This window comes from Protopterus annectens, chromosome 15.part0 (assembly GCF_019279795.1).
Source record: "Protopterus annectens isolate FY-2018-M chromosome 15.part0, PAN1.0, whole genome shotgun sequence".
NCBI lineage: Eukaryota > Metazoa > Chordata > Ceratodontiformes > Protopteridae > Protopterus > Protopterus annectens.
This window is the reverse complement of record NC_056749.1, coordinates 482,595,034-482,619,223: the sequence shown is the minus strand read 5'-3', so window position 1 is coordinate 482,619,223 and position 24,190 is coordinate 482,595,034. Positions and strand designations below refer to the sequence as shown.

Sequence of the window (24,190 nt, the reverse complement as noted above, 5' to 3'; positions counted from 1 at the left end):
CCATCAAAGTTTAATTGGCAGCCACTTCTAATTTTCTCATTAGTCAAGTCCAGACTTCCCTAACATCCTTGAGACTATTAATGGCCATTTTGAACAGTACCTTCTTGCTGAAACACCCCCCCCCCCGTCAGGGACCCATCGTCCCCGTGGGACCTTTTTGTGGTTTTACAAGTTCTCACTTCAGTCCTCCTCAAACCCACTGCTACTGTGGATTTAAATTCTCTCTCTCTCTCTCTCTGTCAGAAAGCAGTCTTCTTGGCAGCTATTACTTCAGCCAAAAGAGTTTCAGAGCTTCAGTCACAGTCTTGTGTTCCTCCTTATTTGTTTTTTCACAAGAACTGGGAATCCTTGTGACTTAAACCAACCTATCTTCCCAAGGTGGCCTCAGGATCTAATTTAAAGTAGTTTTTTCATCTTCCTGTTGTCTTTCCAAATTTCTGTAACAATGGGGCAGTACATGCTTCATTATGTAGATGTTCGTTAACAACTCAAATTCTATTAAGTAGAACTAAGCTCTTTAGATTGATAGCTTGTTACTAGGCTAATGACCACCAGGGCCCTTATAAGCCTAGTTGCGCACCACAAACCATTTGGGTCCCAAGTATCCTATGGGGGGGGGGGTGTCATGTTAGTAGGCAGGTATCTAAAGAATTATAGTGGGGGGGGTAGAGTAATACTTTTCTTATTGACTGCCTCCACCCATAAGGGACTTGGGGGCCAGATGGGAGGTAGATTTATAATTTCCTGTCTAATTGTCAAGATTTTGTTTGAATATGGTCAGGGATGAACTCTGTTTTATATAGATGGATAGTCTGTTCCATAGTGCGGGGATCCTTTGGGACACATGGCTGGTACTCCAGCACATTCTGTTTATGTCACAAGCAAAGTTCAGATCCCTGGATGTAGTGTTTCTGGTGCTGTTTGCTTTGTGCATGTGCAACATATCCATAGGGCTCGGTCTGAGCAAGCCCAGTAAGCCAGGCAAATATCCCCTGTCATCAGCCTATAGGAGACTGAATAGAGAGACAAAGCCTTTAGGCGATCAGTGTAGGCCAGGGTCTTCATGCCCTGAATTCTCCTGGTGAGAAACCTTTGCCGGCGTACCAACTGTTGCAAGTGTCTGGTTAGATGCATGCCAAAGGGGCATTGTATTCAATGGGAGGTTTGATAAGGGTCAAGTAGAGTGGTACTGTAACTTCCTTGGACCTGGATTCCATACTCTTACCTATAAGTTTGGAGACATACAATGATTTTCTTATTATCTTTGCTATATTTCAGGCAAAGGCCACATTGATGTCTGCATATGTGGCCATTACTACTGGGTTGACTCTTAGGGACGTTTATCGATGGAGTAATTTACTTGGGTTGACAGTCTCCCAAAGGACAGTATAATGCTTTTTGGCATGCAGTTTTAGCCCATGACTTTGGCATCAGTCATTTGTCTGTGTTAAACCCACTTGCAAGATGCTTGTCTCTTGGAGGTAATCTATAATAGCTCCCAGTTTATACTCATCTGCGAAATTGGTGAGCCAGAGGCCTTTGATATTAGCCTTGACTTCCAAGAAGTACATGCCAAACAAGAGCAGGCCCAGCTCAGAGTCCTGGCATGCTCCACTTGTGACTTGTCTCTCGGTGGCAGTGGTCTCACCGATCCTAACTTCTTGGGTCCTGTCTGTTAGCCAGATGGCCATCCAGTGAGTTATGTAAGGGTTTCCACCTAGCTCACAGAGCTTGTCAACAGTGCCTGAGTGGCATATTGCATGAAATGCCTTAGCCAGGTCAGGATACACAGTTTGAGCTGTTTTACCCTCGTCCGTTGCCTTAGTGACCCCCTCAAAGAAGTCTACCAGTAAGTAGACATTACCTTCCATTAACAAAACCAAAATTGGGATGGGTCCATTGTCTGTAGGTTGCCAATGTTTTTATTTATTATTTTCATGATCATTCGTTCAGTGACTTTGCATATTTGACTAATAGGTCTGTAGTTCCCTGGGTTGGTTGATGGTCCGCCCTTGTGGAAGGAATTGACTGTTGTGGTTCATCATTCACTTGGAACATAGCCATTTCCAGGCTGTAGTTGAAGAGTGGCTCAAATGGTTTTGATAGATCATGTTTTAGACTGTTCAGAAGGCAACCGGGGATGTTGTTGGGACTCTTCTTGGCTTTAGCGAGTTCTGGCAGCACCTGGTCCCTGCTGATAGCTGGGCAAAGTATGTTGGAGGGGATTTCACTTGGTGGAGTTGAGGGAAGTGTGGGGCTAAGTTTCAGCTGCATTTATTAGCCATTAGATTTGCTGTGTCACCCTGATCATTGTAGGTGGTACCATTCACCACTAGTTCAGCACACTGCTGTGTGTTACCTTTAAGTTTCCAGATATAGCTGAAGAAGGCTTTGTGATTGTCCTTTGCCTGTGAGGCTATCCTGATCTTGTAGTTGACCTTGTTAGACTTAATTAGACCTCTTAGTTTTTTGTTTAATTGTTTAAGAGAACACTTGTCTTTAAGGGAGTTGCTCTTCCTGATTTTGGCCATGAGTTTTCTTCTTTTATTATATGCCCTGTTTCGGTGAAGGTTCCATCAGTGGGGTTTGTTTTCAGTGTTTCGGGTTTATTTCTGATAGGTAAAGCAGCTTCCATTCAGCCATTCACATGTTTGTATAGTGACTCTGTAAATAATTCTGCATTAGTAGCTGTGGTCCCAGGGTTAAAGGGAGCTTTGAATTTGGACAAGGTGTCACTTAATAAGGTGTAGTTTGCATCTGAATAGCTCCTGTTAAAGGTTTAGCTGGATTTTCTGGGTTGACTTTTTTTACTTCAAATGAGACAGCTTTATGATCCAACATTACTAGTGAGGATGTGACATTGGGAGGCAGTGCTGTCCCATGTTGGTGAGTGCCAGATCCAGTATGCTTGATCCTCTGGTTGGAGTGTGCACTGTCTGTTCCAGGGTGTTTCTGTTAGTAAATCCCAGGAAGCATTATGCCGGTGAGTTTGAGGCAGTGTACATTTCCCAGTCTATAGAGGAGTAGTTAAAGTCATCCATGAATAAGGCGTTAGGTTGGATGGGAAATGCCTCTAGTAGGATTGGGTAAGAGTCGTGAGACTCTAGGGGTATAGATGGTGACCTGCAGCTAGCCATGATATGGTGAAGGACCTTGTCTGCAGTGACTTGCACATGGATGAGCTCCATGACGTTATCCTGTTCAACCAACTTGGACGTATGTTTATTGCTAACATAGATTGAGACATCTTCACCTTTGGCCCCAGTCTGTGCTGTTGTTGGCATAAATGTGTGGAACGCACTGTAGCCTTGCACTTCCAGAGTATTTTCTGTGGCTTTAAACCAAGTCTTGGTCATGGCACAGATGTCTGCGTCCTCCAGAGTGAGGAGGGCTTGAAAGGTGTGGAGTTTTTTGTTTAGGCTCCAAGGTTGCTTGTAGACTTTTTCACTATGTTGGTAGTTTTGTCTTTTTGGCATTGCCTTTAAAAGACTGTAATGGGGGTGGATAATGTTTTAGCCTGTATCCGAAAGCCTGGGGGAGGGGGGCAGGTGCAAACCATCCTTGGCAAAGGAATGTGGTCTTTTGACCATGTTCTCCCTTACTGACAGACATTTGATCACCTTGGAGTGGCAACAGAAAACTAAGCTAGTTACTAAAATCAGTCATTTTCTGTTCATACTGTGGCATCATCCTTGGTGAAGGTAGAATGTTGTTCATTACAAGGCTCATACTTATCTGTGACACATATTCCAAAAGAACCATTATGTCTGCTTTCATATAGTCCAGTGAGGTATATCATTTACACCCAAATGGGCTATGATATAATTATATTGGTATCCGGGGTGCAGTTACTTGAGTGTGTGAATGATGTTGTGGATCCTGGCTCGAGGTAAGCAACTAACTGTTTTCTTCTTCTTGTCTACTATGTTGAGTGGGGCACCTGTGTGTTACACAGTGAAGTCCCCAATGACAAGAATATTAAGTAAAGTGTATGCTTGCCTAATGGGCTTTGCACTTGTGGGCATCATTAGGTATAGGCTTATTTGAGATGTTTGGTGTTGCTTTTGGTATGTGCTTTAGTGACTGCTGAAGAGCAGTGTTGCCATTAGATGGCTTTGGAGGTCTTTGAGATTTGAGAAAATTTCTTTAAGAGCCTCAACATAAGACAGTCTGTGTGTGTGACCAACAGTATGTGTGAGGGATATAGTATGGATATTCATGGCAATTTTGTTTGTATGCAAGCTTTTTGCCTCTAAGGAAGTTGTGCATTTACATCTATCACACACTGTGTTATTTTCTTTAATGATTAACTGATTGAGAACATGAGACAATTGCTACATTGCCTTAGCATGCCCAGATCTACTAAGCTGGTCATGGGGACATTTGGGAATTGCATATCCATGTTGTCTGGTCCTGTAATAGGGTTAGCTGTTTAGGATTAAGAACTGTTTTTTAACAAACGTCTTCTTGGGTAGTTTCTGGGGTTAAGGGCAAAATGTTCTGTAATGCTAGGATATGTAAGTGCTGTTGAGTACACAGGCTAGCTGCTCTAAGCTTATTTCTGCTAAATGCCACACTTTAACAAGTTTTAGATATAATCTTATCCTAACCGGTGTTGCCCAGTGGACAGCTCTGTGCAAAGAAAAAAGCCTGAAAACTGACTCCTATGTCTTCTACCCAGTAAACGACCACACTTTGAGCTTCTTGCATTGCTTCCCCACTCAAAGAGACCAGGTAAACAACTTTGCCACAAGATGTCTGAGCCTGGAATTTCTTAATGTAAAAAAGCACAGCAAAAGCATCTCTCAAGTGCAGAGTGAAGAACAAACAACTAAGTCCATGGCTAATTTGTCCTTCTGTATAGAGACTTGGAGGCATACAAGACTAGAAATGACTATTTATGCCACAAAATGAGGTAAATGCTTTAAAAATAATCAAAAACAGTAGTGATCACTGTGTAAGGTAAGCACAAGTGCAGTTAATAAAATATTCTTGGCTTGACTTGGATGGCTCTGGATGCATTTGAAAAACTGGAAAAGCATTTCAGTCTTATCTGTAACTGGACAAATAGCCTTGCATCTTGACAAAACAACTCACAGAAAAGGATGAGAAATCCACAACTGGCCACAGTAAAAAGATTTAATATAAAATAACATACAAAACACTCTAGTGCCTTGCATCTTGCCTGATTTATAGTATGGAAAAAAACTTGTAAACAGGCTCCTATGCCCCCTCTAGCCAGAAAACAACCACAATTTGAGCTTTCTCCAGTGCATCCCAGCTCAGAGAGCCCAGGTAAACATCTTTCACCACATGACTTCAGATCCTGTAATTTTTTAATGTAAAAGCACAACAAGAGCAGCTGTCAAGTGCAGATTAAACAACAAACTACCAAGCAACTAAGTCCCTGGTTATTTTTTATTTATGTATTTATTGACCCGTTGATGTAAATCTTGGCTCTAGATGATTGTCAGTGTTGGAAGTGATACCTCGACCCCGTAATGAGAAAAAGGGGTTGTGGATAGATGGCTGGATTACTGGGAAATTCCTTACTAATTTCCCCTTCTGCAAAGAGATTTGGAGGCACCCAGACGAGAAAAGCCAACAAATGGAGAAATTACTTTTTTTACCACAAAATTAAATAAGTGCTTTAAATTGCTCAAAACAGTAGTTATCATTGTATAAAGCAAGTACAAGTGTGGTTAATCAAGATAATATCCTTTGCATGGCATACTCTAGATGAATTTGAAGCTCTGAAAAAGCATTGCAGAGTTCTCTGTAAGGCACAAAGAGCCTTTCAACTTGCCTGATTTATAGTAGAAAAAAAGCTTGTACACTGACTCGTATGCCCTCTAGCCAGTAAACAACCACACTTTCAACTTCCTCCACTGCTTCCCAACTCAGAGAGCCCAGGTAAATACGTTCTGCCACAAGATGTCTGACCCTGGAATCTTTGTCTCTCTCAAGTCTCTTTTTATAATCCAGAAGTTTCTATTATTAATTTTTTTTGAAAAACAATAGACCAAAAATATTACTGAATGAACCTCATTAACAAACTTTTAAAAGTATTAAAACAAATTTAAAAAATGTAAAACAGAAGAAAAGATGGCAGGACACTGCTGCTGCTCAATAAAACTTTTAATAAAAACTTTAAAACAAGTAAACGAAGTAATCCAAATGCAGACAAAATGAAAAAAGGTTAGCGCTTTCGGGTTACACCCTTCATCAGACAACAAACACTGCATGCACATTCTTTTTTAAAAAGAGTCACAACCAATGAAAACCTTATGGGTCAATGAAACACACGCCTCTTCAGGAGTGTGGGTTTTAAAGGAATAACATCATTTAAACCTGGGGGTAGGTGTGCCATTAAGTCTATAATCCATTTAGTTTCATCCAAGGCAGTCTGCAGCCTGACACCCCCCCCCCGATTATTCATTCTAATGTTAACTATCACTCTAAATGAAAAGCTATGTGTTGGATGTATGCATATATGCCTATACAAGGCATTGCTATCATCCTTATTCCTTATACTTCCTAAATGTTGTAGGATTCTCACCTTAAACATATTTGTGGTCATGCCCACATAGAAACTGGGGCATTTTGTGCATTCAGCCAAATAGACCACATTTGAGGTCCTGCAAGTGGCTCTACCTTTAAAACAACATTCTTCCCGGTGGTTCTATGTATGAAGTTAACCTCTTTATTGATAAAGCTGCAAGCTTTACACGCACACATGGAAGTGTACCTGCCCTGCTCTTAAATGGCCTGCTCTCAGAGACTATTCTCCTTACATAAAATGTCACTCAAGTTCTTATTCCTTCTATATTGAAAATAAGGTCTGTTATCAATTAGCCCCTTTAAACTGGTATCACTGGTGAGGATGTTCCAGTTGTTGTTAACAATTCTACAGATGTCACTGATGTTGCTCCCATAGGTGAACAACAACTTGGTGCCTCTCTGTATGGTGGTATCCTGCACGGTCACTACGGGAGCCTGGAGCTGATTCCTATTGAGCCAAGGTCTAAATGTAGTCTGTCTATGGATCTTACCATTATCTATAACGTTCCTTACCATATTCTTCCCATAGCCTCTCTGCTCAAAGTGCCCCGTTAGATTCACTAACTCTTGTTCAAATTGCTTGTCATCTGTGCTAATCCGGGAGACACGACTCACTTGCCCTCTAACAATGTTTGGGAAAATGTGGCGAGGATGCATGCTGTCGTAGGACAGCAGGGTATTTTTCCAACAGTCTTTCTTGTGTAGGCTAGATGAAAAGCCTACTTGTTGTTGTGTAACCCTCACATCTAAAAAATCTATGGAGTGGTAAGATGTGTTCGCACTAAACTTAAGGAAGGTGGTGGTAGTATGTAGGTATGACAAAAAACTGTTAAACATGTCATATTCTCCATTCCAAAGAATAAAAATATCATCTACAAATCTAACATACATCAAGATGTGATCCTTCCAAGTAGCATTTCCCAAAATATTCATCATTTCCCATTTTGAGAGGACAAGGTTTGCATAGGTATTGGCACAGGGTGTGCCCATGGCTACACCCTGTGCTTGCCTATACGTGGAGCCAGCTCCCAGAAAAACATTATTGTCCAGCACTAATGTTAACAGATCCCTAATAAGTTCTATTTTGTTCTCAGTGACACCCAAACCTGTCAAAAGTTCAATTATAGAGGTAATACCATAATCATTGTTGATCACTGTAAAAAGACTGTTAATGTCTAGTGTCACCATAAGAACATTATCTACACTGGCAGGTTTAATAACATTCCCCAAGATCTGTAAAAAATGCCCTGTGTCTATCAGGATATTATCCATTTGTTGGATATAAGGTTTTAATAAAAAATCTATCCATATGGAGACATTTTCGGTTACCCATCCCCTGCCCGGACAATAATGTTTTTCTGGGAGCTGGCTCCACGTATAGCCATGGGCACACCCTGTGCCAATACCTATGCAAACCTTGTCCTCTCAAAATGGGAAATGATGAATATTTTGGGAAATGCTACTTGGAAGGATCACATCTTGATGTATGTTAGATTTGTAGATGATATTTTTATTCTTTGGAATGGAGAATATGACATGTTTAACAGTTTTTTGTCATACCTACATACTACCACCACCTTCCTTAAGTTTAGTGCGAACACATCTTACCACTCTATAGATTTTTTAGATGTGAGGGTTACACAACAACAAGTAGGCTTTTCTTCTAGCCTACACAAGAAAGACTGTTGGAAAAATACCCTGCTGTCCCACGACAGCATGCATCCTCGCCACATTTTCCCAAACATTGTTAGAGGGCAAGTGAGTCGTGTCTCCCGGATTAGCACAGATGACAAGCAATTTGAACAAGAGTTAGTGAATCTAACGGGGCACTTTGAGCAGAGAGGCTATGGGAAGAATATGGTAAGGAACGTTATAGATAATGGTAAGATCCATAGACAGACTAAATTTAGACCTTGGCTCAATAGGAATCAGCTCCAGGCTCCCGTAGTGACCGTGCAGGATACCACCATACAGAGAGGCACCAAGTTGTTGTTCACCTATGGGAGCAACATCAGTGACATCTGTAGAATTGTTAACAACAACTGGAACATCCTCACCAGTGATACCAGTTTAAAGGGGCTAATTGATAACAGACCTTATTTTCAATATAGAAGGAATAAGAACTTGAGTGACATTTTATGTAAGGAGAATAGTCTCTGAGAGCAGACCATTTAAGAGCAGGGCAGGTACACTTCCATGTGGTACGTGTAAAGCTTGCAGCTTTATCAATAAAGAGGTTAACTTCATACATAGAACCACCGGGAAGAATGTTGTTTTTAAAGGTAGAGCCACTTGCAGGACCTCAAATGTGGTCTATTTGGCTGAATGCACAAAATGCCCCAGTTTCTATGTGGGCATGACCACAAATATGTTTAAGGTGAGAGTCCTACAACATTTAGGAAGTATAAGGAATAGGGATGACAGCAATGCCTTGTATAGGCATATATGCATACATCCAACACATAGCTTTTCATTTAGAGTGATAGTTAACATTAGAATGAATAATCGGGGGGGGGGGATGTCAGGCTGCAGACTGCCTTGGATGAAACTAAATGGATTATAGACTTAATGGCACACCTACCCCCAGGTTTAAATGATGTTATTCCTTTAAAACCCACACTCCTGAAGAGGCGTGTGTTTCATTGACCCATAATGTTTTCATTGGTTGTGACTCTTTTTAAAAAAAGAATGTGCATGCAGTGTTTGTTGTCTGATGAAGGGTGTAACCCGAAGCTTAACCTTTTTTCATTTTGTCTGCATTTGGATTACTTCGTTTACTTGTTTTAAAGTTTTTATTAAAAGTTTTATTGAGCAGCAGCAGTGTCCTGCCATCTTTTCTTCTGTTTTGCTTATTTTGGATTCGCAGGACTTTGGCAAGGCTAAGTGGATTCATTTTGTTTGGTGCTGTCTTTTTTCCTACAAGCCATGCATGCTGCTGATACAATGGGTGAGTTGAATAACCCCCTTGTTGGAGCTTCTGAATCTGGACCGATAAATGGTTGTTGGTCCAAGAAGCTTCTTGCACCTTTTTTAAATCCGCTTCTTAACTTGGGTTTTGATACAGCTAAAAATAGAAATGGGAGTAATGATATGCCTGCACCTGTTGATAAAACATTTGAGGACTTGTTGAAAGATTTGAACTTTAAAATGAATAAATTACAACGTTTGCAGTGGCAAAAATTTCATTTTGAAGCTTGCCTTGAATATGGCATTGTACCTAGAGGCATGAGAGTCATGTGTATGCCGGCACAAGGAGATCGTTTCCCTGAATTGCTGGCTAAATGGCAGGCACTAAACATAGACACCAGTTTTAAGTACATGGAACTGCTTATCAGCTTCTTTGCACCTGAAATGGAAAAGTTAAATGAGGAGGTGAAGCTCCTCCTGTGCAAATTAGAGGGTGACTTTACTGACTCTAGAAGTAAGCAACGCTACAACAGATATCTTGAGCACTTCATGACAATGCCGAGAAATTACGTCTTGATAAGTTAAATAAAATTAAGAGGGATCATGAGGATTTCTCTAAAGGAAATATCTTCGTTTGGCCCAGAAATCCACGGTATCAGAGGGATTCCAGAGCACAAGATGAACGGTTGAGAGAGACATACACCTTTACAGAACGCACTGGGCATTCCAGGGACTCCAGAGAACGAGCAGGGTTGCCAATGGCAGCAGGCGTCACAGCAGGATGCACAGAGCCTGCTCACGTCATCAACGGACGACGTAACACCATTGCTGACACAATTGATCCACTTTCACCTCCCGTTCACCACACACAGGGAGGTGACATTGACACTGGGACTTTTTCCACTCACTTGATCCCGGACATCGAAACCAACAGTGCCGGTTTGCGTAGCACTGGGCAGCAGTGCATGACCGAAGCCGGAACATCTTCTGCAACGGCTGAGAACGATGTCCTGTCGATTGTCGCACAAGATATGGAAGAGGTTACAGGAGGGACTGGAGCACGGCCCAAGGCATCGCAGGGACGTAAGCGTTTTTTGGAACTTTTACCCGCGCCCGTCAAGAAGAGAGGGGCCGGGAGAAGATCACAGAGCGACGACAGGGAGGCTGGGAAGAGGAGAAGGATTCTCCAATGACTCCTGGCTTCTGCAATAACATTGTTTATAATTTATCATCACACTGCCTAACCACGGACGAGTTGTTCGTCTTGAACAGGGGACTAACTTTTGTGCCTAGCAATCCTTGTATGCATAATGAGGTAATTACTGACATCATGTTATTTTGTAGAAACTTGATGCTGAAGAGCATGTTTGGTAATGATATATCTAACTGTAATGTACCTAAAAAAGCAAGTGGGTTTATACCACAGCTTTCACCCACCTTACACCTTTTTTTGAGTGCTTGTGAGAAAGATATGGCCAAGTATTATACCGAAGGTCTCTTTTCCAAATATTATAATTTAACCACAGAGCAGACCACAGCTTTGAAGGGATTAGCTAACAACGCTTCCATAACAATAAAAAAGGCGGATAAGGGGGGAGCTATTGTTTTAATGGACACTGCATGGCACAATGACAAAATAAAACATTTGCTACAAGATGATATGGCTTATATAGAGATTAATCCTGTATCTGTAAAACATATAGTTGATAAAGTACATAAGAAGTTAAATACCCTGAAGAACAACTCTAGTATCACTGAAGGGACTTATCAGTTTTTACTGATAGAGAAACCAGTAATCCCAATATTTAAGGCACTACCCAAACTGCACAAATGTTTGAATGACCCACCCCTTAGACCAATTGTTTCGGGCAGGGGATGGGTAACCGAAAATGTCTCCATATGGATAGATTTTTTATTAAAACCTTATATCCAACAAATGGATAATATCCTGATAGACACAGGGCATTTTTTACAGATCTTGGGGAATGTTATTAAACCTGCCAGTGTAGATAATGTTCTTATGGTGACACTAGACATTAACAGTATTTTTACAGTGATCAACAATGATTATGGTATCTATAATTGAACTTTTGACAGGTTTGGGTGTCACTGAGAACAAAATAGAACTTATTAGGGATCTGTTAACATTAGTGCTGGACAATAATGTTTTTCTGGGAGCTGGCTCCACGTATAGGCAAGCACAGGGTGTAGCCATGGGCACACCCTGTGCCAATACCTATGCGAACCTTGTCCTCTCAAAATGGGAAATGATGAATATTTTGGGAAATGCTACTTGGAAGGATCACATCTTGATGTATGTTAGATTTGTAGATGATATTTTTATTCTTTGGAATGGAGAATATGACATGTTTAACAGTTTTTTGTCATACCTACATACTACCACCACCTTCCTTAAGTTTAGTGCGAACACATCTTACCACTCTATAGATTTTTTAGATGTGAGGGTTGCACAACAACAAGTAGGCTTTTCATCTAGCCTACACAAGAAAGACTGTTGGAAAAATACCCTGCTGTCCTACGACAGCATGCATCCTCGCCACATTTTCCCAAACATTGTTAGAGGGCAAGTGAGTCGTGTCTCCCGGATTAGCACAGATGACAAGCAATTTGAACAAGAGTTAGTGAATCTAACGGGGCACTTTGAGCAGAGAGGCTATGGGAAGAATATGGTAAGGAACGTTATAGATAATGGTAAGATCCATAGACAGACTAAATTTAGACCTTGGCTCAATAGGAATCAGCTCCAGGCTCCCGTAGTGACCGTGCAGGATACCACCATACAGAGAGGCACCAAGTTGTTGTTCACCTATGGGAGCAACATCAGTGACATCTGTAGAATTGTTAACAACAACTGGAACATCCTCACCAGTGATACCAGTTTAAAGGGGCTAATTGATAACAGACCTTATTTTCAATATAGAAGGAATAAGAACTTGAGTGACATTTTATGTAAGGAGAATAGTCTCTCTGAGAGCAGGCCATTTAAGAGCAGGGCAGGTACACTTCCATGTGGTACGTGTAAAGCTTGCAGCTTTATCAATAAAGAGGTTAACTTCATACATAGAACCACTGGGAAGAATGTTGTTTTTAAAGGTAGAGCCACTTGCAGGACCTCAAATGTGGTCTATTTGGCTGAATGCACAAAATGCCCCAGTTTCTATGTGGGCATGACCACAAATATGTTTAAGGTGAGAATCCTACAACATTTAGGAAGTATAAGGAATAGGGATGACAGCAATGCCTTGTATAGGCATATATGCATACATCCAACACATAGCTTTTCATTTAGAGTGATAGTTAACATTAGAATGAATAATCGGGGGGGGGGGATGTCAGGCTGCAGACTGCCTTGGATGAAACTAAATGGATTATAGACTTAATGGCACACCTACCCCCAGGTTTAAATGATGTTATTCCTTTAAAACTCACACTCCTGAAGAGGCGGGTGTTTCATTGACCCATAAGGTTTTCATTGGTTGTGACTCTTTTTAAAAAAGAATGTGCATGCAGTGTTTGTTGTCTGATGAAGGGTGTAACCCGAAAGCGCTAACCTTTTTTCATTTTGTCTGCATTTGGATTACTTTGTTTACTTGTTTTAAAGTTTTTATTAAAAGTTTTATTGAGCAGCAGCAGTGTCCTGCCATCTTTTCTTCTGTTTTGCTTATTTTGGATTCGCAGGACTTTGGCAAGGCTAAGTGGATTCATTTTGTTAAATTTAAAAAATGTATACAGTATATACAGGTTGCCTAAAATAAAGAAAAGTTAATAAAAACAAAATAATATGACACTCCAAAAAATAATCAGAATATTTAAAATTTGAAAAATCAGATTTAACAACAATTTGCCATAAAAATAAGAAAGCAAGAGGCAATGTTATGGTGAAATACATTAATAAGAGATATTACTTTAATTTAAGGAGGGTTAATGAATGCTTTAGGATGAATACTATGATATTTTATATTAGTCTTTTTAATTGCAGTTTCTTTAATGTAGCCAAGAATTCTTCAAATTTAGGTGGTAAGGTTGTCCTCCATCATTTTGTAATGCTTTTCCTTGCCACTTCTCTGATAGTCCATGTCAGAAAGATTGTCATTTTTCATCTTTCCATTTTCATTTATATTGAGCAACATTGAGAATTTAGTAACAGGAAAAGTTATCAGACCATTAGGCTTTCATAAAATCTTCTACCTTAATCCAAAAAGATTTCAGAAGGGCACTTTCAAAGAAAATATGTGACCAGTCAACATCACACATTAGAGTACATTTCCAACAAACTATATTACTACTTTTATTTATTTTAGCCAGTCTGTCTAGTGTTAAAAATGGATCTGTAAAGAAATTTCCGAATGAATATTCACCAATAGTGAGACCAAGAAGTGTTCCTTATTGAAACTAATAATTGAGATCTGTTCAGTTCGGAGAGTTTATTGCTATAATCTAGAGTTATATGATCTCATAATTTATTATTTAAGTTAGTATTGAGTATTATAAAAAAATTATAAAGTTTAGATATGAGATTATCTTCTGTGAGTCCATTATAGATTATTTCCTGAAATAGTTGGATTAATTTAGGATTTTGGTCCTGGAATCTCTTAATGTAAAATCACAGCAAAAGCAGCTCTCAAGTGCATATTAAACAAAAAACAACTAGTAGTGCATCCCAGCTCAAAGAAACTGGGTAAGCACCTGCAACAAGCTGTCTGATCCTGGAATGTCTTAATGTAAAAGCACAGCAAAAGCAGGTCTCAAGTGCAGATTAAACAACAGACTACCAAATAACTAGGTCCCTGATTAATTCACCCTAATGCAAAGAGATTTGGAGGCCCACAGAATAGAAAAGCCAACAAACACAGAAATTACTACTTCTGTCACAAAATTAAATAAATGCTTTAAAAATGTTCAAAAATAGTAGTGATCAACGCATAGTGCAAGTGCAGTTAATCAAAAAATACTCTTATCTTAACTTGGATTGCTGTGAATGCATTTGAGACACTGGAAAAGCATTGGAGAGTTCTCTGTAAGTGAAAGTTAGAAAGCCGAACCGTTATATGCATCCTTTTCTAAATCTAAACCAGGAAAGCCAGTCTCTAAGATGACCCTGTCGAGCTGGTTCTCCGACTGCATTTCATTTATTTCTCTAATAAAGATCTTTTCCCTTCCCTGCAAACCTAAGTAAGGCTCACTCCCCCAGGCAGTTGCCACTTCTTCGGGATTCCTTATGTATCTTTTGATGAAATTTGTGAGGCAGCAACATGGTCTAACATTCACACTTTTGTCACTTACTACAAATGAGACATTCAGTCCAGGTCTAGATCTGCCTTTGGCTCCTCTGTGTTATGGAATATTTTCTGTTGGGTATATATTACCAAATCGAATAACCCTTTACGTGAATATCTAATGTTGACACCTATAACACGAACTGCGGAAATCCTGAATGCACTAAACAGCGAAAAATAAAATAACGAACTGTCATAGTCTGCCAACCCCACCACCCGCTACATACTACCTACCCAAACAAAATAAATAAACCACGTATATACACTAACTAAACACTACTTCTAACCTAAAGTAAAGCACCAAAACCCTACTTCTAACCCTCCACTAAACCCCACATACACAACTAACTATGCACTATCCTTAACCCTCCCTAACCCTAAGGTCCATAACTATCGCACACGTCCCCTACAGACATACACCCAAAAAAATAAATAATACACATACATATAGTTAAATAAATCCCTACTTCTAACACTACACTAAATCTTACATACATTACCTATCTATTCACTTACCTTAACCCACATCCTAACCCTAAAGTCCTGTCTATCGCACACTTACCTTACGGAGCGATACCGCAGACGGGCCAATCATTACACTTCGACATTTGAATTTTCGCTATTTTGGACGTTTGGCGTTTCCATCTTTCATGCAGTACGTGTCACTCTTTTCGTATTCGCAATTACGTTCTTTCGATCTGGTAATAGGAACCCTTTTTCTTGAGAAGGTGGAGAAAGAAACCCATTTCATTCCCCACCACCGCAATAAAGAGTACTTTGACAGGGCAGAATGGGAACAATAAGTGTCTGATTTTTTTTTTTTTTTTTTTTTTTTTTTTATTAAAGTAGACCTATGTTTCAATTCCTTTGAGGGGCACTCCTCAGAAAAGTTTTTCTTCATTTTTTTTTCTTCTCTTAGCAGAGCAGAGACAAGGGGTGCTTCTTGTTATTTTTATTGTCTGTTAGAATTCCATATAGCATTTTGGTAAAAACCAAGAATGGCCTCATTAAAATCCATGCATATATTTCAATACTTGGGTCATGATCTTTCCCTAGTTTGAAAAGGCAGATTGGATGCTTGTTCTGTTGTACAATCTTCTCTTCAAATTTATAGGACTGAAGTGATATTTCTGTTTTTCCTATGGTGGACGAGTAGCTATGGAAAAAAGAGGAGAGAAGAAGGTTATATCAACTCACGAAGTGACCTACAGATCAAGAATATATTTATTTTCTTGCTTCCACAGTAAAATCAAGAAGAAACTCTTGAACGTGATGTCCATTAAGAGAACACAGTAATGGTTTTGCCATAAGCCCTTATAAATAAATTCCTCAAAATCTGTTGCCCATCGGTCTTTTACTCAGATTATATTTTCTTGGGTGTCTTGTCCCTGATTATTGTAGGAATATTCTGTGGACTGCGATTCCATTCATGCAAGGAAAGAGGATAACAAAGAAATGATTTTAAACAGCATTTTGTTCTTTCTTGAAACATATTTAATTAAGAGAGATGTGAGGGTGCAGAGCAGCTTGCCTCCCAAAAAAAATGCTTTCTTGATGCGTTGTAGGTGTTTTTTTGCTTTAGACTTATATGCATTGTAGTTACAAGCAGTTTAATCTTGAGGAACCATGTTAAAAACCACTGTAGCAGTGTTGGTGACAGGCAGCTTTGAGAGATAGCTGTAAGAAACTGCTTGAAATTGTTAGAGTGGATGCTGTTTTTGTGGTATTCCCTGTAAGTGTCCTCATTGCAGCTAGTTTTCATGTTAGGATGGCAAAAAAAACTATTGAATGGACAGTTTCTCCCACCCCTCCCCCCTTCCTGGTTTCCTCATACCAGTGGATTTTTTTTTGCCTTGTAGGAAAGAAATTACAGTGAGGCATCTGCCTGCCCTTTACAGGCTTCCCTACATTGATAACCGTGATGGTGGGCTGTTTAACGACATTAGTGGCAACCATTCAAATTATGTTAATGAAATTTGTAAGCATTTGCCACCAAGAATGAGTTTTTGCAGAACTGGCTGCTAAGCCAGAAGCCTTCAGTGATGAAGTGTTATGACAGTGCTGCTTATTTTCTTGGAAACAGGAATAGCTTCTGCTGAGCAAACAGTGGCCGACTTATTTTTTCATTGTGTATCCTACACCTCTAGTAGTGGCAGATCTTGCTCAGGTCTTGAATTAGCTGATACAGTAGTATTCATACATCACTTAATGCTTTCTGAATTTCAGTGCATTCTTGTCGGTGGGGTCTGCATACAGGAGCCCTGTTGTCATTACAGCAGTGTCTGTAGACAGTTTTTCTGTTCCATTGACCAAGCAGCAAAAGTCTTAAATGGAAATCTACAGGTTTATGAATCTGGATTGTCTGTTCAGACAAGGAGGTTGTGCATGAGAATAGACATTCCTATAAAGTTCTACTTTCCCTAGCAAAGCTGGTCCTGTGTACTGTGATCATAATTTTAAAAGGAATATGCCCTTTAGTTATTTTTCACTAAAGATATCTGAAAGTTAACTATGAGGCAAGTATTGAAGTTTATCAGTAGGTGATTATAGCACAGTGTGTGCCATACTATGTCTCAGGGTATTTGTTTAGTGTATACTCTGCATTATACACAAATAGGTTCATAGGTTAATACTAAGCTAACTGCCCTTGCAAGCCATTTTAAGCTTAGCCAATTATCCCTTGTGAGACTCAGACCGTGCACCTTGTGTTTGTAAGGCAAACACCTTAACCATTAGGCCACCCTCCCACAATCAAAGCAGAATGTGTGAACACCGTTAAGCAAATACTTAATTACTGTCAGTGTATTCTATTATGCTTTACTGCAGCATTATTTTTTATTTTATTCATTCCTTGTATAGCTGCCCGATACAGTACTGTATGTATAAAGTTATTAATTCTTAAATTAAATATTTCACTTACTTGGATAAACTGAGCTGTGCAAATACAGTCAGCGAGATTGTAAATATTATTATTTGTAGATGATATAGCATTTTTCTTTTCAAGGCAAGTAGACTGAAATAAAATCGGTCTGAAAAATAGCATAGATGATAATATGCAAAATTAATTTTACATGGAAGCAGGTTATTTTGAATGTATACTAGGCTGAACTCAAATTGGTTTGGATAGTGATGCAGTTAAATAAAGACAGTGTAATGAGAGAGCAATTTGTAGACAACAGTTTGCTGTGCATAAAAAGTCATTTTAATTTCAGCCTGATTGTAGCTCATTACTGCCAGTGAACTGCAGTGAAACTGGCAGTCTGCTTTAGCTGTGTTTAGCATTCATTATCAAAACAGACTAGCTAATACTCTAAGTACAGGGGTATATGATACTTTTTATGCTGAGTGAAATGTATTCCCCATTTTTTTTCAGCTGTTTTCTGGGAGCGTTGCAATGAACTGCAAGATATTGAAAGGATCATGGCCCAGATCGAGAGGGGTGAAGCACGAATTCAGAGAAGAATCAGTATCAAAAAAGCTTTAGATGCAAAGGTAATACAGATGGTCCATTCTGTAAAACCATTCATTTTTTCATATTTTTGGTAGTTTTAGTATAGTTTCAGAGCAGACTTCGGAGGTCTTTTGTTGGGAATAACTTATTTTCTCTCTTTTTATGTCCTCAGCATAGCACAGTTGTAAATTTTCTATAATTCTTGTGCTTGGATAAACATGAACCTCTTTTTGGCACATGAAGTGTATGTACTGGGCTATAACTCCTGCACTACTCATTTCTTTTCTGTTGCTCACACATTTTGGATCTCATTCCCAAAGACTGTTATAGGAAGGTGTTCCTGCTTGATTCCCAAAATGCTAAAACCTTCAGGCTATACTTGCACTCACCAGAACGTAAGTCAGTAACCACACTGGTGTTTCCTTAACCACACAGAAAAGGAGGTTAACATGAAGCATTGCCATTAAGTGTTAGAATTTCAGCCCAACCAACTGTAGGAGGCAAAGAAGTAAGTTTGAGTCCTTCATCTTCTGTTTCAGAATGGTAACTATGGAGATTGCCGGAGCAGGCACCAGCATTGGTGCCCCGCACCAAATCCCTTGTTACTGTTGGATCACTTAGAGAAAGAAAAGGAGGTATTGACCATACATTGGACTAAGCCTCCTGCCAAGTCTATAAACAAGGTGCGCAAGGCAGCCTTGTATTATTTCTGAGTTAATAGTTCTATCTGTTCATGAGGAGTTGCGTACACACCCTTTGCAGTCTGACAAGAGCATGAAAGTTACTTTCTTGTCAACTTCCTTCTTTGGGTTACTTCCTGAGATGGTTGCACTGCCTCATCCATGTTCAAATGTGTTTCATTTTCCTGAATGTGAGTGGACCTGACCAGCTGAAGTGCAACAGTCCCTCAAGTTTTCCAAGGAAGGATATGTTTTAGCATTGGGATCCTTAAGACGTTTCCTATACCCTCCTTCATGTCATGCTTGCCTTACCATATAAGATTGAAAAGATCCTTATGCTAACCTTTAATGAATTATCTTTTAAGAACATAAATACAAGTACACTACTAGAAAAGAAACAATATTAACTTTTTTTCATTTGCATATATTCTACATTAGATATATATTTTCTTTCTTTATAACAATTGTCCTTTAGTCCAACATTACATAAATTGCTCAGTGACGTGCATGTAGTCTTTGACATCTGATAGAACTAGACAGACTCAATTGTAGGTCCTGTACACGCCCTTCTTGACATAGTGCCTCTTTTAGCTTAGTCTTGTATTAGTGCCAATGTTCCATTATCAGATATGCAGCACATGCTGGCATATACTTATTGGCAACAATGCTGGAGAAAAGGTTACAAGGGGTTTCCTGTTCTCTCAATTTCATGGGGAAGAGATTCAGAGGATATTGTGGTTGTTCTGTGTGAAGTGGTCAACAGTAATGAGTCATCACCTTCCTTTAGTTCCCTCTCAGATGAGTATGTCTTTAAGGAGGCATTCATGATTATGAATTCCACTGCAGACTGACTAATAGTTTCTGTGTCATCTCCAAGGAAATGTCCTAATAAGTACCTGAGTAAGACGGATGAAGAACTGTGGGTTATCCGTCATAGAACCTGTCTTAAAGAATGCCATATGTGCATCCTGGAAACATCCAGATTATGCTCCCATGAAGTCAGATGCCTTTCATATGCCCCCATTGGAATGGAATGACAAGGTTACTGGAATATAATGGCAGATTTTTATGAGATCTCTTCCATCTAACATAGTTCCTAGAGACTGTAGCACCTGTCCACCTTACCATCTGATAAGGAGTAAGAGTTTGGATAATGTGATAATATGGTATCTGATGTTGTAAATCTTTATTTATTCCTTACTGTTAGGACTTCGGTTTTGTCCTCGGAACCGACACGGCTGTTTCCAAGCTCACGGCAGCCAAAAACTCTCAGCTAATTCCTACCCATAATGCTCCTCTCATAGTCTCTCCAGATCTCGTTTGCCACATTCCTCGTCAGACGTGCCTAGCCATCTTTCTCAAAGCTAAGTGGTAAGATGCCCAACTCGGACGGCCACGCCCAATGCGTTTACTGTTTGGCTGTGGACCATATAAATGCTGATTGTGATATTTGTTCTAGTTTTAGCAATCGCACTGTAGCAGACTGCAAAAACAAGCTAATTCTGAAAGGTTTAATCAGAACGTCTTTTTCAGAGGCTGTATCTGGGTCGGAGGTCTCACCGCCTCCTAAGACCAAGAAACACAAGGAAAAACAGAGTCACTTGGTTCCTGCATCTCCATCAGTTACAGAACCGAGTCAGCTCTGTGCTTCTCCTGCGCCCTTGGTGCAGACCTCTTCGGCACCAAGCCCTGTGTCTTCTCCCTCGGTGCCATCTCTGATGTTGGCTCCTGTTTCAGTTCCAGCCTCGGCTTCGGTGCTGTCCTTGGTTCTAGCACTGGCTTTCACGACCATACCTGCTTCAGCACCATCCCCGGCCATGGTGCTGATAGCTTCTTCAGCTCCACAGACTATGACCTCGGTTCCTAAAGTCGAGTATCTTCCAAGAACCAGATACTCTCCAACGTAAGACCCTTTTTTGGGGCATCGGTTTATCCCCTTTCTTGAAAGACCCGATTCTCCTTCAGCAGCCTCTTTTAGAGCCACCAGGTGTCTTTCTGAACTAGATGTAGTGCGGGTTGTGGACCAGCTTCTGGCAGCTAGACCTTCCATTCACTTTGGCTCAGAATCCTTAACAGCTTATTCTCCTGTTTATCCTCCTCTGGCCTCTACCCAGGCCAAGGAGATCTCGGTACCAATGTCCACCCCAATGCATACTGTCTCGGCCCCGACTGCGGTGTTTTCCCTGTCGGCACCAACCATGCTTGCTGCATCGGCTCCGTTGGAGCTGGTGCACTCTCAGAGCAGTGTTTGGACTGTCGGCACCTTGGTAACTAGCCTGGCACCTATTTTTTTGCTTGCGCCATCTATGTCCATGGCTCCGACAGCTTCCAGTCCTCTCAGAGCTCCTCACCTGGAGGTGGGCTCCACAGGGCGGGGTGTGACCCCCGTTCCGATTCTAGGCTCCCATCCCTCCTTAGGTGGGCCTGCTTTCCGGGTGATGGAGGAGGTTTTGCCTCTGCAGGCTCGCAATCAGCATCAATGACATCGGCACCAGAACCCCCCTCTAGCTTGCAGCTGTCCCAACCCCCTACTTTGGGATTGCAGGCACTGGAGCCACAAGACCTCCCTTTGAAGGGAACTCTTTCTACGGAGTCCTCCTCAGAAGATCCTACTGGGGAGCCACCCCGGAAGAAACAGTGCAAGAGGAAGCACCTTGATTCCCCTGAGGAATCTATCACTGAGGACACAGATTGTGATGAGGGGGAAAGGTCCCCACAGTCTCCTCAGGCGACGTCTCATTTGGAGACATTCTCGAAATCCTCAAGCAGCGGGGAGACTGGATGTCCTCTAACCCTTCTTCTGAGGAATCGGTGTTTTTGCAGGCCTTCCGTGCCCGGCCATCTATTTCCTGGGTGACCCCACCTGCGGATGAATGTATTAAGCTGATTGTGCAGTGTGCCTGGAAGGCCCTGGACAACATAGAACCTGTCTCCCAGAGGCCGGACAAAATTCTATCCACCCCTGAAGACCAGCCCAACTGGTCCAAACAGTTGACGGTTGATTCCATGGTCATGACGGCAGCCACCAAGAGGGAACTGGCAGTAGATAGTTCCACTGTTTATCCTCCGAACAGGGAGTCTCGGGCCATGGACAGACTAAGGAAGAGGACCTATGCTTCAGCGACCTTTGCCATTCGGTCGCTGAACTATCTGGCACACTTCACTCACCTCCAAAGAGACCTAATCTCTGAAGTGTCTTCCTCTTTGGTGTGGGCACTACCTGAGGAGGTGCATGACACTGTCGCCCCGCACCTAGCTACCCTTGAATCTATCGCAAACTCCTCGATGCATTTGATATCTCACACTACCAAGGGGGAAGTTCAAGCTGCCGCATCAGGCATTGCCATTAGATGCCATGCTTGGATGCATTTGTGTGATTTCGCAGACCCCTTTAAATCTTCCTTTGTCAATGTGCCTATCGACGAAACTGCACTTTTTGGTTCCAAAGTATGAAACACACTAGCACAAAGTGAGAAAGACGGAAAAACCTTGTCCTACTCCAGGAACCAGAGGGGAGGAAAATTGTGGTTCAAGAAATCCCAAGGATCTTTTTGTGACACTCGTGGTGAGCAATCCCCCTGGGGCAGAGGGGGCAACTCATCTGGAAGATGCCCTTTCAGGGTAGAGGGGGTCCACTTAACCAGGGCGCTAGAGATTCCTTCTCCGGCCGACTCCACCAGCACTCCTGAGCAGCGGCCCAATTGCTTTCCTCTGGAAGAAGTCAGGGGTCAGTTTTCTCTGCACCTACCACCCTGACAACTTATTACTACCGATGTTTGGGTGCAGAGAATAATATCCAGAGGCTACCAGATACCATTCGATTTAAATCCTAGACCCGTCAAACGAATCCCCGATGTGCCACCCAGTCAGAGGGAGGTAGCAGCCTTAGAAATAGAAAATCTGCTAAAAAAGGAGTCATCCAACCAGTCCCACCAGACTAGAGAGGATCTGGGTTTTACTCAAGGTTCTTTTTAGTGCCAGAAAAGACAGGGACTGGAGACCAATCCTGGATCTCAGCCTATTGAACACATTTATCAAACCTCAAAAATTCCAGATGGTCACGGTACAGTCCATTCCCCCTTTTCTAGGGAGGGCCAACTGGATGTGCTCTATAGACCTCCAAGACGCGTATTACCACATAAAGATGGATCACCACTCCCGGAGCCAATCACTACCAGTTCAGGGCACTGCCATTCGGTCTCTCGACAGTCCCCCGAGTGTTCACCAAATGTATGGCAGTTATAGTAGCTCATCTTCGACTACAAGGATTCCAGGTGTTTCCGTATCTAGATGATTGGCTCCTTACAGCCCCGACCAGGAATCTTCTAATCCACAGCCTCTCTTACACTCAAGGCCTCACTCTCCGCTTGGGGATTACATTCAACAAGGACAAATCTCAAATGCCCCCAACAAAAACACTGGAATGCATTGGAGCAGTTTTCGACACAACATCCTGTCAAGCTTCCCTCCCTCCTCACAGGCTTTGGAAAATAAGACACCAAATCCTAGCCCTTCTTCCACAGACCTTTGTACCAGCACGCCTTGTAATGCAACTCTTAGGCTCCATGGCAGCTGCCATTTCTCTAGTACCACTGGCAAGGTTGCACATGAGAATACTACAGTGGCTCCTTTTTTCACAATGGTCGATCTTAACCCACCCACTCGACCACATGAGATGTCTTACAAACCTTTGCAAGGAAGAAATTCTATGGTGGATGAAGTCAGAATCGAATCTTTGGTGTTGACCGTTCTGTCTCCCCCAGCCGACGGCCACGGTGACCATGGACGCTTCCCTGTTAGGGTGAGGAGCATTTCCAGGGAAAGACACCTGGTTTGCCAGAGAGGCAAGTTTGCACATAAATGTCCTGGAACTGAGGGTAGTTCTCTTAGCATTGCAAGTGTTCCATATATCCCTCACTTCAGGGACCATTGCAGTTCATTCGGACAACATGGCAGTCGTCTGGTATATCAACAAGCAAGGTGGAAACAGGTCTTACCTCCTGTGTCGGGAAGCCATGAGGATTTGGCACTGGGCAATAGCTTCCAACCGCTTTCTTATAGCAATGCACATTCCTGGAAGTTCTAACCTTATTGCGGACAATCTGAGCAGGAACATCCTGATGCCTCACGAGTGGTCCCTCAATCCTGTAATAGCGGATCTGATTTTCCGCCACTGGGGCAAGTCTTGCTGCGATCTGTTTGCTTCCCCCTTAAACAAAAAATGCAGAAGCCACTTTGCCCTGATCCCCCCTCAGGGGGAACCCAGAGGGACGCTTTAATGCACGATTGGCCCC

The 24,190-nt window shown here is 41.5% G+C and overlaps 1 protein-coding gene across 1 annotated transcript in view; it reads left to right on the top strand.

Annotated features, from left to right (window-relative positions):
* LOC122789775 (probable global transcription activator SNF2L1) overlaps nt 1–24,190 on the top strand; it is a 2,109,210-nt gene that overhangs the window by 1,883,556 nt on the left and 201,464 nt on the right. The window contains exon 22 of the mRNA XM_044057215.1: nt 18,139–18,257. Coding sequence (XP_043913150.1) covers nt 18,139–18,257 — 119 coding nt within the window. The remainder of the gene's footprint in view (nt 1–18,138; nt 18,258–24,190) is intronic.